The sequence below is a fragment of the Erpetoichthys calabaricus genome, chromosome 13 (genome assembly GCF_900747795.2).
Source record: "Erpetoichthys calabaricus chromosome 13, fErpCal1.3, whole genome shotgun sequence".
NCBI lineage: Eukaryota > Metazoa > Chordata > Cladistia > Polypteriformes > Polypteridae > Erpetoichthys > Erpetoichthys calabaricus.
Window position 1 is genome coordinate 20046521 of NC_041406.2, and position 14106 is coordinate 20060626.

The window sequence follows — 14106 nt, forward strand, 5'->3', positions numbered from 1 at the left end:
GATACTGTAAGAGCTAAAACCTCTATCGAAGTCTCAGGGTGAAGATGTTGTCTGTCTTAGGCCGTGATGAATAGCAGGTCTGGAGCTTTGTCAATACATTATTATAATATGCAGATAATGCAGCCGTGAATATATTTTAGTGTAACATATCATAAGCACTGGGTACTTATTTATTATTCACTTTTTACTTACAGAGTGTCACTTAATTCTTTTTCTCATACGTTCAATTTTTAGATGAGCAATTTTTATTTTATGATTAACTTACCTCAAGTAGCAGCAGAATCACAAGCTGCTGCGGAAGGAGCTTACTAATAATAATAATTCTATTTATGTAGTGCTTTTTCTCACTACTCAAAGCATTTTACATGGAGAGTGGGGGGCCACTTCAACCACCACCAATGTCCACCACCTGGATGATGTGACAGCAGCCATTTGTTTGCCAGTACTCTCACCATACAAGAGCTGTTTGGTGATGTAGGAATGAGAGAGAGTGTGCCAATTAGGGAAAGAGGATGACTAGGGGGCCTGAATGACTAGGCTGTGGTGGGCAGTTTAACTCAGACATCGGTATACACTTTACGAAGGATGCCCAGGCATCTTTTATGACCACAGAGAGTTGGTTTTTACATCTCATCTGAAGGATGATGCCAATTTTTACAGCATAGTGTCCTCATCACTGCATTGCGGCATTGGGATCCACACACAGACCACAGGTTAAGTACCACCTGCTGGCCTCGTCAACACCCAAGTTTCTTCCTAGATGGTCTCCCATCCAAGAACTGGCCTGGCCCAACATACTTAGCTTCAGGTGGATGACCTCTTCTGAAGCGCATGTGGTATGACTCACGCTTACCTGACATTTGACTAACATGAACAGCTGTCAGACAAGTAAGAGAAAAATGTACAGGATGAAGTATCCTCCCTCAAGGGAAATCTGAAACCGTAAACTAATTCCTAGGTGAAATCGCAACAAATGTCCATCTTAAACCAAGAAACAAGTTTGTAAATTCAACAAAGATTTTCAAAAGGAGATTTTGAAATTTCAGAACTGTGTAAAGCACGATCCATTTTATAGATATCTCAACAAAAGTGTTTGGACAAAATTTCTTTAAAGAATAAATGTACCACATTTCAACAAAATTGGTCCATTGGGAGCATCAGAATGGGGAAGAAAAGTTGATTTAAGTGACTCTGAACGTGGTATGATTGGTGGTGCCAGAGAGGCTGGTCTGAGTATTTCAGAAACTGCTGATCTACTGGGATTATCACACACAAACATCTCTAGCATTTACAGAGAATGGTCTGAAAATGGGAAAATATCAGTGAGCAGCAGTTCTTTGGGATAAATGCCTTGTTGATGCCAAAGGTCAGAGGAGAATGGCCAGACTGGTGTGAGCTGATAGAAAGGGAACAGGAACTGAAATAAGCACTCGTTACAAGCGAAGTATGCAGAAGAGCATCTCTGATCACACAACACGTCAAACCTTGGAGCAGGTGGGCTACAGCAGCAGGAGACCACACCGGGTGACACTCCTGTCAGATAAGAACAGGAAACGTTGCCTAGTCTGACGAGTCTCAATTTCTGCTGTGACATTCAGATGGTAGGCTCAGACTTTGGCATCAGCAACATGAAAGCATGGATCCATCCTGCCTTGTATCAATGGTTCAGGCTGGTGTTTGTGGTGGTCTAATGGTGTGGGGGGTATTTTCTTGGCACACGTTGGGCCCCTTAGTACTAACTGAGCATCATTTAAATGCCACGGCCTACCTGAGTATTGTTGCTGACCATGTTCATCCCTTTATGACCACAGTGTGCCCATCTTCTGATGGCTACTTCCAGCAGGATAACATGCCATGTCACAAAGCTCAAATCATCTCCAACTGGCTTCTTGAACATGACAATGAGTTCACTTGACCAACAAATCTGCAGCAACTGCGTGATGCTGTTGTGTCAATAAGGAGCAAAATCCCTGAGGAATGGTTTCAGCACCTTGTTGAATCTACGCCATGAAGAGTTATGGCAATAATTATGAGGGCAAAAGGGGGGTCTGACCTGGTACTAGCAAGGTGTACCTAATAAAATGGTAAATGAGTGTGTATATATATATATATCTATATATATATATATATATATATATATATATATATGTGTGTGTGTGTATATATATATATATACATATATATATATATATATATTCATGACATTCGTAGTCTGAATCACAATCTGATTATATGGGTGGTTACCTACCAGGTAACACTTGTGGTAGGTAACCATCCATACAATCAGATTGTGATTCAGACTACAAATGCCATGAATGTAATTACCCCAATCTATTTCAGAAACTGCTGATCTACTGGGATTATCACACACAAACATCTCTAGCATTTACAGAGAATGGTCTGAAAATGGGAAAATATCAGTGAGCAGCAGTTCTTTGGGATAAATGCCTTGTTGATGCCAAAGGTCAGAGGAGAATGGCCAGACTGGTGTGAGCTGATAGAAAGGGAACAGGAACTGAAATAAGCACTCGTTACAAGCGAAGTATGCAGAAGAGCATCTCTGATCACACAACACGTCAAACCTTGGAGCAGGTGGGCTACAGCAGCAGGAGACCACACCGGGTGACACTCCTGTCAGATAAGAACAGGAAACGTTGCCTAGTCTGACGAGTCTCAATTTCTGCTGTGACATTCAGATGGTAGGCTCAGACTTTGGCATCAGCAACATGAAAGCATGGATCCATCCTGCCTTGTATCAATGGTTCAGGCTGGTGTTTGTGGTGGTCTAATGGTGTGGGGGGTATTTTCTTGGCACACGTTGGGCCCCTTAGTACTAACTGAGCATCATTTAAATGCCACGGCCTACCTGAGTATTGTTGCTGACCATGTTCATCCCTTTATGACCACAGTGTGCCCATCTTCTGATGGCTACTTCCAGCAGGATAACATGCCATGTCACAAAGCTCAAATCATCTCCAACTGGCTTCTTGAACATGACAATGAGTTCACTTGACCAACAAATCTGCAGCAACTGCGTGATGCTGTTGTGTCAATAAGGAGCAAAATCCCTGAGGAATGGTTTCAGCACCTTGTTGAATCTACGCCATGAAGAGTTATGGCAATAATTATGAGGGCAAAAGGGGGGTCTGACCTGGTACTAGCAAGGTGTACCTAATAAAATGGTCAATGAGTGTGTATATATATATATATCTATATATATATATATATATATATATATATATATGTGTGTGTGTGTATATATATATATATACATATATATATATATATATATTCATGACATTCGTAGTCTGAATCACAATCTGATTATATGGGTGGTTACCTACCAGGTAACACTTGTGGTAGGTAACCATCCATACAATCAGATTGTGATTCAGACTACAAATGCCATGAATGTAATTACCCCAATCTAAATGCTGACAAATAAACGAACCACACACCGTGGCACAACGTAAAGAGACTTCGCTGCTGATGTCCGAGGTTCAATCCCCGAGAGGGGGTGCAGTGAGTGTCTATGCCTGATGAGCACAGGATTAGGGCAAAACACGTGTCACATACTCTTTGCATTATTTGACAGTAAACTATGCACACAGTATACAGTCAAAGTTTAAAGTATGTGAACCCTTTGCAATTATCTGGTTTACTGCATGAATTGCACATAAAAAGTGACGTGATCTTCATTTAAGTCACAGGTACTGATATACACAATGAGCTTAAGCCAATGACACACAAATAATTCTACTCATTATTTTACAAATGTATTCAATGTTCACAGTGGTAATGGAAAAAGTAAGTGTACCTTGGGATTTAATAACTGGTTGAGCCTCCTTTGGCAGCAGTGACCTCCACCAGACGCTTTCTGTAACTGCAGATCAGACCTGCACATCGTGTGGGGGGAATTTGAGCCCATTCTTCCTTGCAGAACTGCCTTAACTCTTCCATATTCTTTGGTTGTCTTCTATGTATGGCTCTCTTCAAGTCAGTCCACAGCATCTCAATAGGATTGAGGTCTGGGCTCTGACTGCGACACTCCAAAGGGCGGAGTTTGTTCTTCTAAAGCCATTGTGCTGTAGATTTGCTGCGATGTTTGGGCTCATTGTCCTGCTGCATCACCCAGCCTCTTCTGAGCTTAAGTTGACGGACAGACACCCTCACATTATCCTGGAGAATTTGTTGATAAACTTGTGAATTCGTTTTCTCCTCAATGATGGCAAGCTGTCCAGGCCCTGATGCAGCAAAGCAGGCCCAAATCATGATGTTCCCTCCACCATACTTTACTGTAGGGATGATGTTTTGATGTTGATATGCAGTGCCCTTTTTACGCCAAATGAAGTTCTGCTTGTTCCTCCCAAATAGTTCAATTTTGGTTTCTTCATTCCACAAAACATTTTCCCAGTACTGTTGTGAAGTGTCCAAGTGCTCTTTCGTAAACTTCAGGTGTTCAGCAATGTTCTTTTTTGATAGCAGTGGCTTCCTTCTTGGTATGCTGCCATGGACTCCTTTCTTGTTCAATGTTTTGCGTATAGTTGACTCATGAACAGAGATGTTAGCCAGTTCTAATGACTTCTTCAAGTCCTTTGCTGTCACTCTGGGGTTCTTCTTTACCTCATTGCTGATTTTGCGTTGTGCTCTTGGGGTCATCTTGGCAGGGCGCCCACTTCTAGGCAGAGTAGCCACAATACCACATTGTCTCCATTTATAGACAACTTGCCTAACAGTAGACTGATGAATATCTAAAATCTTTTGAGATGATTTTGTAACTCTTTCCAGCCTTATGTAGATGAACAATTCTCGATCGTAGCTCTTCAGACAGTTCTTTTGTGTGAGGCGTGATTCCCATCTGGATATGCTTCTTGTCAAAAGCTCAAACTCAAACTTTATAGTGTTTGTGATCAATCAAAGTCATTCTGGGCCACCACACCTCTGAACTCGTTTCATTAAATGGACTCCAGGTGTGCGAAATTCTGACTGCAATGAGCTTTTTAAAAAGTCATTAGCTTAGGGTTCACTTACTTTTTCCAACCTTCAGTTTCACAGTTTGAATGATTTATTCAATATGGTCAACAATTCTCTGAAAATCTGTGTATCTTCAGTTATAGGAGACTGTGTTTGTTCATAATTGTGACTGACATGAAGATACGACCATGATTTATATGGGAATTAGACATCAATATAGAGAATTCCTAGAGGTTCACATACTTTACACTTTGACTAAATATATATTATATATACAGTATATATATTGTGGCAGGTGGCGGGGTGCGGCCCTCAATCAGCCGCCTATATAACGAGCCGCCGCCCTACAATCAAGGCTGGAGTCGGGTGAGTAGGTGGACGAGGTCAGAGGAGGCGACAGGAGAGGCCCTGAGTGTTGTGTTAGAAGAGAGAGAAGAAAGTGGCTGCTGGAAGCCTGGACTTTGGGAGTTGGTGGGGGTTTGTGTGGTGCACTTAAGACTTTGTATATAATAGTAGTGAGTTGTAAAATAAACGTGTGGTGATGGCTTGCAATGTGTCTGCCTGTCTGTGTCCGGGCTGTACCCTTCTACAGTGGCGTAGTCGGCAGGATGCTGCACCTGGCACAAGGTGCGGACCTGCATTCATTAAATTGTCTGTGGAAGGCCCGGCACAGCAGGCGAGCTCACCCACGTGCCACAGGGGCGGCGTTTACCCAACCCCGCACGTACCGGGAGTGTCGCAGACCACGGGAGGTCCGCTGTTGGACTTTTTTGTGTTTCAGGGGCAGCTCGGGAGCGCGACGGCAGTTAGGAGAGCTGCAGGGAAGGAGATGCTGCAGCCGCGGAGCTGCCCAGAACCTCGCCCTCGAGTGTGGAATGAGGGCGAGGAGGCTGCAGACCGAAGGTCCCTCCTCGTAGCAGGCACGGGATTGGGCAGCTTGTCCTGTCCTCCCGCCAACGATTGGTCAGAGGCGGGAGCTGGGAATGTCCGTCTCGTGCCGAGAAGAAACCCAAGTGGGCTGCAGGGAAGAGCCCACGGAGAGCAGTCGGCGAGTGACGCCGCCCGGAAGGTAAGCACACTGCCGACTGTCTCTTCCTCTTTGGCAGCGATACTGCAGGAGCTGCAGCATGAGATCCAGCGCGTGCTATCGCTGCCGGCCGAGCGATGTCCCCTCCGGGCGGAGACGCAGGTGTCAGGAGGGATGGCAGTGGCGTGCGAGCGGAAGCCACAGAGGCAGGAGGATCGACGCACTGCAGGAGCTCCTGGACGGAGAGGCACAGCGGGGAAGGTAAGGGAGACCGACCCCGTTAAGCTCCGGACGCCAGCGAGGCTGGGTCTGCCCTTTTACAATGGGCAGATCCAAACCGCTGTGGCGTCCCAAAATAGGAGGAGGAAGCGGCTTGGGGAAGCCAGTTCCTCCGACAGGGGAGGACGCGCTGCTGGGTGCGTGCGTTCCTCAAAGGGACGTCCTCTGCGGAGGCAGAGGAGAATCCCGCAGCTGGAGAGGTGGAAACAGAGCGTGATCCCACTGGTGATTCCGTGGCGGGGAACAGACACTGGAGGGGAAGCCAGTCGCATCAGAGGAGACTCTGGAAGAGCGGACGGAACGGCGCGGCGAGCAAACCTTCGGCCGGAGAGGTACGGCGGGAACGGTAAGTCTAATCGATCCCGTACAGCATGTTGGAGGTCCCACCGACAGGATCTGTGAACCCCGTGATCAGAGTCCAAAAGGGGGATCTCCTACAGGAGATGTGGTGCTGAGTGCTGCGTGCAGGGCAAGGGGGCTAGCAGGACGTGGGCTGCTAAGTGCCCTGGGTCCTAACGCTCTCTGCCCTAAGCTGGCCGCAGCCTCGAGGCGAGTTAAAGGGACGCAGACGCGATGGGGTCTCTTTCTATGCTATAAGGAGACTCAGTCCGTCACCGCGTCCAAGAGTGAAAGGGGGAGCCGAGGGAAGAATGCCGGTTCCTCCGATAAGGGCAAACATGAGGCAGGAGGCTCACGTCCAGAGAAGGGCCGCCCTCTGCAGGGCAAACCCACGGAAGGCTGAGGAGACGGGCGCGCGTGCGGTCCCGTCCGGTGTTCCACCACAAGGGACAAGGGTGCCACGAAAGGGGGCAGAGCTGGCAAGCACCGGGGTGCCGGTCAAAGGGGGGAGCGTTGCCCTTATAGATGTCAGAGAGATGCTGAGTGGCGGCGTCAGGGCAGCGTCTCCGCCCCTTGTTCTGTCTTCTTTTTTTATATAGGACCAGGCCCTGGAACGAAGTGTGTCGGCTTCCCGCCGAGGAAAACCTGCCCTCGCGGGATTGGCCGCTGGTCCCAGGGGTCTCAGCTTGCGGTGGGGTACTGTGGCACGCGGCTGGGGGTGGTGCCCAGCTGGGACGCCCAGGAGGACAAGAGGAGGGCTCATGCCTCCTCCAGACCATGAGAGGGCGACCGCCCTGGTCCCTTTAGGGTCCACGGGTGCAGGACTTGGAAGCCCAACCCTGTAGGGGCCCGTGGTCTCCGCCAGGGGGCACCCCTATGCCTGAAGGACTTGGAACCCCAACACTTCCGCCACACCAGGAAGTGCTGGGGGGAAGAAGATTGGGAGCACCTGGAGGGCTTCCGGGAATACAGCCGGCACTTCCGCCACATAGGGGAGTGTCTTAGGAGTGTCGGGAAGCACCTGGAGCCCATCCGGGCACTTATAAAAGGGGCCGCCTCCCTGCAAAGAAGGACTGGAGTTGGGTGAGGAGAGGACAAGGTTTGGAGGCAGGAGAGAGGAGGCGGCCTGAGAGCAGGCAGAGAGAGTGAGAGCCTGGACTTTGGGGGAGATTGGTGCTGGAGGCACTGGGTCTGTGCACTTTATTGGACTTATTATTATGAATAGTAAACGTGTGGTGGACTTGAATATGGTGTCCGTCTGTCTGTGTCCGGGCAGCTTATCACAATATATATATATATATATATATATATATATATATATATATAGTATTGCCAGACACGTACAATTGGGAAACAGCTGAAAAGCCTAAATGATAGTAATTCTACGCCAGACCAGCGGGCAGAGGAGTGTGCTAACTGTACTTCTCAGTCTCATGCAGACCAGCCACAGGAAATCCCACATGGTTCTGGCGCCACTGATGACATCACTTCCGGTCCCGATGATGTCAATTCAGTTCCCCCTACCCCAGGGTGTCACTGATGACGTCACTTTCACGTCCCCAGAGACATCACTTCCGACACCGATGATGGCGTCACTTCCAGTCACGGTGAAATCACTTCCGGTTCAGGCGCTGATGACGTCATTTCCCATACTGCCCTTTAAAACCCCAATCTTGCCTCAGTACAAACCTGTTCTGTTTTGGACTCTGCACTATGAACATCTCTGTTCAAATTTAAATCAGTTTTGCAGCCAGGAAACAATTTACAGGTGGCTGCCCCAAACCTTACAATGTCTGTGACTCATTATTGTGACAATATACAGTATATCCATCCATTATCCATCCCGCCATAACCTAACTACAGGGTCACGGGGGTCTGCTGGAGCCAATCCCAGCCAACACAGGGCACAAGGCAGGAAACGAACCCCAGGCAGGGCGCCAGCCCACTGCAGGGCGCACACACACACCAAGCACAAATTAGGGACAATTTAGGATCGTCAATGCACCTAACGTGCATGTGTTTGGACTGTGGGAGGAAACCCACGCAGACACGGGGAGAACATGCAAAATCCACGCAGGGAGGACCCGGGAAGCGAACCCAGGTCTCCTAACTGCGAGGCAGCAGCGCTACCACTGCAGCACTGTGCCGCTGACAATATATATAGTATGCTGTATATATTATATAAAGTATCTGCCAAATAATACTAAGATTATATGACACATGTTTTGCTCTTATTGGGCTCGTCAGGTGTACGCACTTTTGCATCCCCTTATGGGATTGAACCCCGGACGCCAGCCTCTGACATTGCACCACAGCTACAGCAGATACTGTATACCTTATTTACTGTATAATCTGCTTCTCGCAACTGAGAGGACGTGGTGGATGTTTGCCAACTGGCCAACCAACCACAAGCATTAACTTGTAGGTAACCACCCAATTAATCAGATTGCGACTCAGACCTAACAAAATATATTTATATATATATAGTATTTTAGATTAGATTAGATAAACATCATTAATCCCAAAAGGGAAATGAAGATGCATACAGCACCGGAAACATAACATACGTTAGATAGAGACTTGCATGATAAATAATACAATCAATCAATAAATAATATGTTTTGTTTTATACGTACATCACTCAGGAATTTGTCCATGTTACAGGTTGGTAGATTCAGGTTGGAAAGCTCAGTGGGGAAGGTGCTGTTCAATGACTGCAAGGCTTGTTCATAGGTGGCCTCTGTGATGTTGCCGTCAGGTAAATTAAAAGTATTCAAAAGGCTCACAATATTTCTTTGAAAACAAAAAGGACAAAAATGTTTATGCATTCATTTTTCTTGTCAAAAACTTGCTATCCATTTTTTGTTTTTCAAGATGAGGCTGCCTTAGGCTCAATTAGGAAACATTTCAAACTGTAACATTGCACTCTTCATCATGAGTCATTTCTATGTTCATTAATTTTCTGAATTCTTTTAATCTGCTGCATAGATGAACAAATTCCAGCAGCACTGAAGGCAAGGCATGGCATGGGCTAACGCTGAGTGGGAGACCACTGTCAACGGTTCATTCAGCCTTTACACACCCACTCATCTTTGGGATGTGAGAGAAAGCTGGAGAACTTGGAGAAAAAGTACAAACACCATAGAGACAAAAATGGGGCCTGGGATTGAATTCAAAACTCTGTGAGTCTGTTTAATGTACAGTTGTGTTATTCAGTGCATCTGTCATCTGTGAAAGAAAAATGAACTGCTTTCAAGCTGCTTAGGGTTAATAGCTGACAAAGCCGTTTTGCAATAACGTCAGGTTATTCATACAGGTGTCTGTCATAAGACAGGGTGCAGTAAGCTGACCCCTGAAAATGTCCAGTTTCTTTAGTACTGGGGTGTTGTACCGCGTTAGCCATTATGAATGTAGTGAAAAGTCAAGCAAAATGACCCCTTTTATTGGCTGACTATAAAGATTACGATATGTAGACTTTCGAGGCAACTCAGGCCCCTTCATCAGGCGAGATGTAAAGATTATTATGATTAGATGATCGTTATCATTAGATGATTACAGTACACCTGAAGAAGGGGCCTGAGTTGCCTCGAAAGTCTGCACATTGTAATCTTTCCAGTTTCTTTAGGAACGTGTCTATTTGACACAGTTTCCTTCTTTAGGGTCTATCTGACAAGTGAAAAAAAATGAGAACAGAGGGCCCATTAACGTAATAAAATGCTTAAGTAAAACAATATTATGTTTTTTGACTAAGTAAGAGGAAGGGGGAGGAAGAAGAAATTATAAAAAGCCAATCAAAAAATGTAACTTTGCTCTTCTGCCTCACAACGTAGAATCCAGGTATTCATCTGTGAGTGAATAACAATCTAATTGGCTGAACTTGTCCTGTCTTCCTCGGGGGGTTTTCTTCCACATGTCTGTCCATTCTCTGTCTCACTTGGTGAAGTGATGGGTTGAAGGGAATTTGAGCAAGTGGTGCCAAGCAAGATACCACCTAGTACAGGATGACAGTCTATCATATGCCTTAATGCAATTCAAACCTACTGCACCCATCTTTGATATGAAATTTGAAATAAAACCAAGAGGAGACCATTCAGTCCATCAAGCTCTTTTGTTTAGCTAATGCTTGTAATGATTTGGGGAAGTAGCTGAAGAAACCCATTCTGACTTGGAAAGAAAATGCCATTCGGCACAGAGAGTAACATACTGTAGATAGAAATGCAATCCAGGTCCCTGTGGCTGAGAGGCCGCACTGCTGCACCACTCTGTCACCATAAATATTTTTATTTACTTTTTTAAACCTGAAACCAGTAGTTACATTCATTTTCTTAACCCACAGCCAAACACAGAGTTGTGGGATACTGGAAAATGAAACCTAAATTTAGCAAAATTTAACCCTGGAGGGATGCCAGTCCATCACAGACCACACTCGCTCACGTGAGCTCAGTTTAGGTGTGCCATTTAGCATAATGTGCACACTTAAGGGACCAGGAGGGCACCAGTGTGCCCAAGTTAATTTGGAGAGATTATACATAGAGAGTGATGTGGCTCAGGTCCCTGGGGCTGTAAGGCAGCATGGCTAACTATTGTGCCAGTTTGAAACCAACAGTGATTAAACATGAATGAGTCAGCCATTCATAACAACCACAGTTAAAAAAGGCAGGAAGCCAAGCAGGGCAAATGAATTTTATAGCCACTCTCTTGTTTTCTTATGGCCTTTATTTAAGCATGTGGACCTTTTACTGTGCCACTGTTTGTAATGGCTCTTCTGCACACCTAATGGTACATCGTTTATACAAATGAAATAAATGAGAGATAAAATCGTCTAACTGCCCCAATCATAACCATTAAGCATTTCTATTGTTTAAACAGAGAATATTACATTTCACTATTATGGCAATAACCTCACGTTGCTTAGCACGATTAAATGTTCTCATTGTGGTTGCTCACCCGCTTATGCAGTCGTCGTATCTTTCAGTTGCCCGGAAACCAATGATGGAGTAAATAACCGTAGCAGCGTAAATAGATGTGAAGCCATTAATGACTGAAATGATGACTGCATCTCTTTCACAATTGTTGCTGGAAAACAGAAATGCAACATGAAATTAATTCCAATCAGATGTTCATTTGGGACACTTAGATGAGTAAGTCAGCTCAGGCTGCTCCCACCATTCAGCAACGTGGGATCGCTAGTCATAGTCTGTGCTGTTTGAAAATGGATTGTCGTAATTTTGAAGTAGTTTTATAAGCTTTTTTATATTATTCTATTATAACATCATGTTTACAGATGTTATGTTAGGGTTTGCCAGTTCTCAAACTCAAACACAAAATCTAGGACTAAGCCCTCCTGTGAGGCCTAGAGACCAGAACCAATCCGGCCCTAAACTCTAGAAGCAGGCTTCACAGCAGGCAGATTAAAACAAAAGAGGGTGGGCGTGGGGGGCTTGCGCTCAGTGTACCAATAACATGGACCGTTGCCACATGACTTAACATAGTATACTAATAAAATGAAAAAGAAAAAGAAACCCATATTCATTAGGAAAGAATACAAAATAAGCAGAAAGAAATTGAAATGAAGACAGAACTCTTGACTAATGAATTAAGGGTAGAGGCAGGTCTTCATGTCGAACAGTCATTCCCATGAGTCTCTAGGCTTACTGCTTATGCACACAAGAACAATATGCTAACAATTTAACGATATTTTTGCAAAAAACAAAAGACATTTGTTTTGCATGTTTTCAGCAAACAACAGGATAACAGCCATGAGGATTATACGACACAAGTAATTTTTTAGAGCTCTGGTCACTGTTGGCTTCTATTATTTCTTAAACTTCTTTCACTCCATTCTGCATGAAAATATGGGATTAAAATATTTCCCTGGGCACCACTACAAATTGTAGTGGGTAAGTACAAAATAAAAATATCATTTTTGTGTGGAGTATTCCTTTAAGAAAAGGTTGAGATTGTTCATCTAGCTGATGGTTGATACTCAGTGGAAAAATATCTTCAAAGAGCTGCATGCACCAAGCATCCTCAACACATTGTGGTCTCCATCAATCCATCCATTTTCTAAGCAGCTTAGTTAACACTTGTTTCCTATTTTGAGCTGGCTGAGGAGCGTAAATTTGCCCCAGAAGCTACTGGTCATCCTCTACAGGTGTGGTATAGAAAGCCTATTAGCGTACTCTACTGTATCACAGCTTAGCATGGCCGTTGTACCAAAGCTGAACAAGAAGACCCTCGGCAGGTTATTAAAACACTACAGAAGATCACAGGAACATAACTTCCACTAGTGGAAGATATTTAAACATCACGCTGCTTGAAGGGGACATTTAACGTTATTAAAGATCCATTTCACCCTGTAGCTGTCAGTTTGATCTTCCGCTATCTAATAGGCGTTCTAAAACTATTCATCTCCATGCTAGCAGGTTCAGAAATGGTTGTTATCCAAGGACCATCCTTAAGTTGGATTCTAAATATAAGTGAGGTCATAATGTAAACCAGCGTTTCTCAACCTTTAAGTATTTGCGACCTGAGTTTTCATAACAGTTTTAATCGCCCCCCTAATGTTTTTTTGAAAGGAGCCCACTAATACCAATTTGTTCTTTTTTAATTAATGATATATCATAGATGCATATTTTATTATACCTACTTAACTTTTATCGACATTTATCTACCTCTATATTTATTTTTCTAGTATCAGAATGTAGTTTACGTTAATTTGTTTTGGTTTCAATAGATGTATTTTTCATATTTTCAATTCTTGTTTTCCTTTTTTCACATCTTCGTGCCCCCCTTTTTTTTACTTCATGCCCCCTTATGGAGGCCCGCCCCACAGATTGAGAATCACTGATTTAAATAATAGTGCAATAATGAATTTCCTTTTTTTGAGTGACATAAATATTTTAAGTACAATGACAATATACTGTATATGGGTTATGTGCTCCATAATTGTCCAGAAATTATACAGTCTTGTAATTTATGTTCTATTCTGTTGTTGTATGTTATCATCTTCTTCTTTCTCACTTCCATGTGGAGTTGAAGTGCTTGATCAGCCTTCTCCATACAGCTCGGACCTGCACCTCCTCCTCAGTCAAACCCTTTTCTTTATGCCCTAGCATTTTCCAAAGCTCATTGGATTGATTCTACCATTAAGGTTTTGGCTAAGTTTTATAGCCGGAATGCCTTCCTGACACTAACACTCTCTATTTATCCAGACTTGGCTAGATGTTATACTGTATTTTCCTTATTTTTTTCTGTTTATTATATTTTTGGCATTGACTTGAGTAGTTACTGATTTAATTTCTTTGTGAAAAACCACAATGACAATAAACTCTTTGATTGGATTTGGGATGCTGGAACCAATGCTGGAAGGATTCAGTGCCAGGCAGAATACAGCCCTGAATTTGATGCCAGTACATTGCAGGGCACACTCACAACAACAACAACAGTTATTTCTATCACACGTTTTTCATACAAAGGATGTAACT

At 44.3% G+C, this 14106-nt stretch overlaps 1 protein-coding gene across 1 annotated transcript in view; it reads right to left on the minus strand.

Annotated features, from left to right (window-relative positions):
* The window catches only part of LOC114663873 (sodium-dependent neutral amino acid transporter B(0)AT1-like), a 66585-nt gene that overhangs the window by 13174 nt on the left and 39305 nt on the right, over positions 1-14106 (minus strand). Inside the window, exons 7-8 of the mRNA XM_028817801.2 lie at positions 11567-11695; positions 9256-9412 (exon numbers count right to left, since the gene is read on the minus strand). Of these exons, the coding sequence (XP_028673634.2) occupies positions 9256-9412; positions 11567-11695 (286 nt within the window). The remainder of the gene's footprint in view (positions 1-9255; positions 9413-11566; positions 11696-14106) is intronic.